Below are 5867 nucleotides of genomic sequence, written 5' to 3'. Positions count from 1 at the left end.
TTGATGCTTTTATGCTTATTTGATGATTTTATGGATTATCTTTTGGAATTTTGAGATTTATGAGTCCATGAGCATTAGGGTAGGATATCTACATGTAGTGACGGGAAGTGGCTTGCAATGGGGGCCGGGGTCCTAAGAGGCTGCTAGGGTAACTCATTGTAAGTTGGATTAATAAGTGATAACATTCACACCTAATACTAACTGAATGAACCTAAAAAGATAAGTGTTTTGTTCTCGCCCATGCCTTGAGCGCTTGTACAGGCTAGGATGGGAGTAGTGAGATGCATGGTTGCAACCTTTCATTCCATAGTATGCCTTGTCAGTATGAGAGGATACTAGTGGCCGCATGAGATCAGTATGGACCCATGGAGTTTAGCTAACTGCCAGGGTAACTTATACATGATAAATGCGATGACACTTTCCCGCTTGCATAGTAGGTTCCTACATGTCATAATGTGCCTCTGGGAAGTAGATGTCAGTTTTGTGATTGGAACCTTTGAGTTGGTATACTTTTAGGATTCCTGGACTTATAGAGATTTGTGCTATGTGATGTTGGATAGCCTATTTGGGACTTGAGATTATCTCCTCAACACGGTGGGAGTGGATCACTTAGGTACCACGTGGTCGGGTGGTAGTGTATTTTTCACTCTTATCATTTGAGACTCATTGAGACATCGTGGCTGATGCGTCCTTCGTGATGGTGGATATGTATCCTTTCATTGATGATTAGCATATGTTATATGATGTTATCTTATGCTTATATTTGCACGTTAGATTACTTTCTACATATGATGTTGTATATGTTAGGAGTGACATTCCTACTATGTTAATACCGATGATCTCTTTGGTGATTTGGGATGTTACGCACGGAGGGATGGCTAGGGCCCACGATGGTCTAATGATGCTATTAACAGTTGGGAGGAACCATGCACTTAGTTTATTTTGTTTGATCTTTATGATGGATGTATATGTCTTCTATGATGATGTATCATGTGATTATCTCTACTTTGATGTATCATGGATTGGAATAGGATGATGTACCTTATTTCACACATGTATATTCTTTGAGCTTGTCATACCCTATGACATGTATAGTGGATGATTGAGCATTTGGAAATGTAATGTTTAAACATTGGACTTATCATGTAATTCAATGTTAAGGGATCTTTAAAGAATGTAATCTATTATGTATGTTATGTTTACTTTCAGATGGACATTGCTATTGCTTCTGTTATTGTGAATAAGTTATGTATGGTATTTACTTTCATTTAAAAAAAAAAATGTTACCAAACTTAGTGAAACTCTAGGTTAATTCTTTGGATCCCTTGGCAGGGCGTTACACTTAGTTTTGTCACATATCTCTGAGGTTTCATTTTTATGGTCCATTCATTTAGCCTATAGGATTTTTAATTACGGTCCTTTGAATTTCATGTCTCAGCCAAGTGAGGAATGTTCTACATCTGCAAAAGGTCCTAGTGAACATGATAAAGGCATAGAAATGGAGCAAGACTTTTTTGCAAGTGATATGCACAATGTCAGCGAGGATTCAAGGGATGACAGTGGGGAGAATGATGAGGATGTAAATCTAGATTCAGCTATGGGGGAGACAAGCAAGGATGACAAGGTGGTTGATGAACAACTATGGAACAAAGAGGATGATGTTCAGCCACAAAATAAAAAAGCGTAGTATGAAAGAGGATCTTTTGTGCAGTAGACAGGTGTAGATTCTGTGGAGCTTAGAGAAAAGTAGGATATGGATGATGGTGAAATAGGCCAACAAAATAAGGATGACAAGGAAGGTGCTGAAAATGATGACATGGAAATTCATGAAGATTCAGGTGCTGATGTGACTAACATTCTTGAGGAGTTAACCATGAACAAAGATGATGCATATTCAGAACCTATAGGGATGCAACCCAATGTGGAGGAGGAATTCAAAATTAATGATGATATGGAGATGGATGACCTTGAAGGCTTAGATGAGGCTAAGGAAGAATTTGATTCATGCCTCAATGATATGACCACTGAAAATAATATGCAAGATGGGGAATCAATACAAGAAGAATCTTACATGGAAGACTGCAAGCAAGTTGAAAATGATTCTATGGAGCAACAACAAGATGAACATATTGAAAATGGTGAAATTAAAGAAAATTCATCTGGAGGAGTTGAACAATCAATTGAAGTTTATGAAAGTTCCTTGCAAGTTGGGGCTTCTCAGAATCTTCCAAATTTTTAATGTATTCCAAATATGGAAAAAATCAATGATTATCATAAAAAAATATCAAGGATTAGAAAACAACATTATTTTTGAGGTTCAAAATGATATTATTCTTGAAGATAGTCATGTAGATGGACATAATTCTATTGGAGGTGCATTAAGTGCAATAGTTGCTGAGTTGCCATCATCATTTATTGATAGTGGAAAGGAAGGCATGCCTAATCCTAATGTACCTGCATCATCTGAAAGACATTTGCAATCTTTATAAAGAATGAGTGCCAATCCTTTTCATAGCATTGGTGATGCCTTGAAAGACTAGAAAGAGAGGGTCAAAGTATTAGATATGGCATCACAATATCCTAATAGAGATGACTCTTCTAAGCAAGTGTATGAGTTGGACATGGATGGGGGAGAGGAGTTTCAATTTGTGTGTGAAGGAGATGAGGATCATGCCCAAGCACTAGGTGCTGCTACTATTGATCAACTTGACCAAAACCTAAATACAAACAATTCAATTATGGAGGAAGAAGATGATAGTGTGATGGAGAATTCATACTTTTTAAATGAGAGTGAAGAAATAGAAGCAAAAGATAACCCTATCTTAGAGAAGAGTCTTAAAAGCATCAAGAATAAATCAAAGACAAATCATGATATAGTTATTGGAAATGAATCATCATTTTCAACAAAAAATGTGAATGTTGACATGGGTTTAGATCACGAAAATCAAGCAAGGGATTAACTTGGAACTTTTGTGTCAAATGAAAGACAACATAAACATAAAAATCTATACCCAAATAATGTGTCAACCATTAATGACTCTTCTTGGACTGAGGAAGATAAAAGAAAATTGAGGAAGGATATTGAGATGATATTCAAGGAACATCACAATGCTTTTGAAAATGCTTCAGTAGTTTGGGCAAAGTATGACCAACTTACTACAAGGCTTTCACAAGACTTGGCAGAGCAGTTAAGATTGATCATCTAATTACATACAAGTAAGAGAGTATGATGGGTTAAAGGTGAATAATTAAAAAATTCCAGGACGTAATAAAAAAGAAATTAGATTATAGCAAATTGCCTTCAAACTAATTAACTAATCGTATGGTCCACCTTAAGATCATAGACTAGTAGATACTAGTTAAGGTTTCATTTTCTAAATAACATAGGTTATTAATAAGCTAATTAAAGGTCTAGAATTGGGAAGATAGTCATGGTCGACCATTTAAATTTAGCTCAAGCACTATTTTTAAGTTCTTACCTAGAGTAATTAGATCACTTGACTCAAAGCATGGAAAGCTTCATCACATACTATAAAATTCACACTTAATGGATTGAGATTGCTATGTACTTTGAAAGTTTCTTCTAAAACAACAGATTGCTTTTTTGACAGCCTGAGTTTTTTCCTTGTACCACCGCCCTCCTCATCTTCATCACTTACCCTAAAATAAGCTTTATCTCCCTCAAAATCCTCTGTAACAACATGGCTTATTTTCATGCCAACTTTGTGGCTGGTTTCTTGGTTGATGAAATTTGAATCCACATGACAAGACAACATGGCCTTCTTATGGAAGGAACCCATATTATCATTGTGGGTATCACCATGTTGCTTAGAGTAGCAGGAATTAGTAGGACCCAAGTTACTCACATCAATGATATTTTTCCTTGCCATGGTCAAAGCTTCATCTGACATCACAACCCACATAGTAGCATATCATATATCAAAACCATAATCAAAGTCAAGATAATTTCAACTTATAGAAAGACTACTTGATTTCTAAAATCTTCATCAAATAGTTCAATGAATAGAAACAAATTAAACAACAAGTTTTTGGATTAGATTGACTTAATAATTTTTATATCAATATTTAGAAGCACGCTCCATAATTTATGGACAAAATACAATAGAACCAACTATCTGATCAATTTACCTGATGAATTCTTCCCACATGAAGTTTTCATTTCAAGACCCAACTCTGTATCACATTCCTCATCACCCACACCCATTTTATGTTGTTCTAAATTGTATTCTTATAACATGCTATTGAGAAAACTTAGAAAAAATCTTTGCAACTCCAAACAAAACCCAAGTCATGGATTCCTACTGTGCTAATTTTGGAGGGAAGTGAAAATGGTGAAGTGGGGACTATCGAGCTTTGATTAGATGACAAGTAATAATGGCGATGAAAACCAAGGAAGAGAAATTAGCAAGGTGCAGAGCCATAAAAGGAAAGAATAGAAATGTTAAATAAACATATTTTATGCAGTGTCTGCACATGGGTGAGATCCAAATTGGGATCCACTGGCCATGCAAACTAAAATGTTCAATTGGGAGAGAATATATCTGATTTGGTATTTGGATTATATTATGAAATAACATAGGTTCGATATGATGAAATAAAATAGGCTCAAAAGATGGATTTGCTCACTGGTGCACTATCTTCAACCCACAGAGATTTCTCTATTCATCAAAAATGCTACCACTAGGGGGGAAATGTTGAGAGATGGAAATAGTACTGTTGATTTCCAAAAGTCACTTGTAATATTCGAAATAAACATAGATTAATTATGCAGGAGACATGTGCTACCAATAAAAATTTAAAACCATTAAATTCTAATCCTCCACAAGCGAAACTAGAAACATAAAGTAAATCAAGATCCTTACCTCTATTTGGTTTTCAGGGATCCATCCAAGTAGATGACAATTTTAATAGAGATTTTGGTATCCATTTTAGGATTTGATAACTACCCACTAGCAATAACAGGGTTTCACCAATTGATGACCTAGGAGAGCTAACATCCCTTCACCGTAGCAAGGTTTGGATCCACTTTCAACACCAGCCCTACCCTCTATGCAAAAACTATGTGAAAATTCATGGAAAACCCAAATGAACCTGCATGAAAGATATAAAGCAGGAAATGTTTCTTTTGTTTTGGATGTATAAGCCCCATGTTGGTTGAAATTTTGACCAACACGGGCATGGAATTTTAAAAAAAAAGACATTTTTCCTTGCCTATTCCGACCAATTTGACCCCATTTTAATAGATGGTCAAAAATTTTGGTCTAAAAATGGGGTCAAATGTACTAGTGAAGAGGATAGTTCTAGATGCATGGCCTAAAATAGTTATATTCATAGGTGGAGTTACAAAGTTGTAATACAATCTGTTAGTACTTATTCAAATGCCACCCTTGCCTACCTCCCCTAGTACCTAAAATTTCTAGTTAACACTATCTTCATTAATTTGGTTCACTCAAGTATAATATATATATATATATATATATATATTTTCTTTGAAACAATTCTCAAAATAGCATTTTATCAATGAGGGGATAAATATAAACACTAAAAAAAGGTCAACATATATGAAACCCCTTTGTTTTAACAAGTCTTACATATATGCATTTGATCTTTCCTATTCATCAATATTTTTTCATTCTTCTTTGTCATTGAATAAATATTTGTGTCCATTGCACCATATCCTATCTATTAATCTTTGGTCACCTATCTAATTAAATGATCACATAATTATATAATAACAAAGAAATCACCAAGAATGAAGTTGTAAAGGAGAAAAAAGTGAAAAAAAATCATTAAGTATTGAACGTTAGACAAAATTCAAAGTATCATTTAATTCAAATTGCCTAGTG

At 34.8% G+C, this 5867-nt stretch overlaps 1 protein-coding gene across 1 annotated transcript; it reads right to left on the bottom strand.

Moving 5' to 3' along the window:
- Positions 1-3488: 3488 nt before the first annotated feature.
- LOC149532376 (uncharacterized) lies at positions 3489-4225 on the bottom strand. The gene is made up of 2 exons (XM_089805706.1): positions 4150-4225; positions 3489-3904 (listed from the first exon to the last, which is right to left on the bottom strand). Exons 1-2 carry the CDS (start codon positions 4223-4225, stop codon positions 3489-3491), a joined length of 492 nt encoding a protein of 163 aa, XP_089661832.1.
- Positions 4226-5867: the final 1642 nt, after the last annotated feature.

Source organism: Cupressus sempervirens, chromosome 10 (genome assembly GCF_028749045.1).
Source record: "Cupressus sempervirens isolate cs-2001-9-10 chromosome 10, ASM2874904v1, whole genome shotgun sequence".
NCBI lineage: Eukaryota > Viridiplantae > Streptophyta > Pinopsida > Cupressales > Cupressaceae > Cupressus > Cupressus sempervirens.
This window is presented reverse-complemented; position numbering and strand designations above follow the sequence as displayed.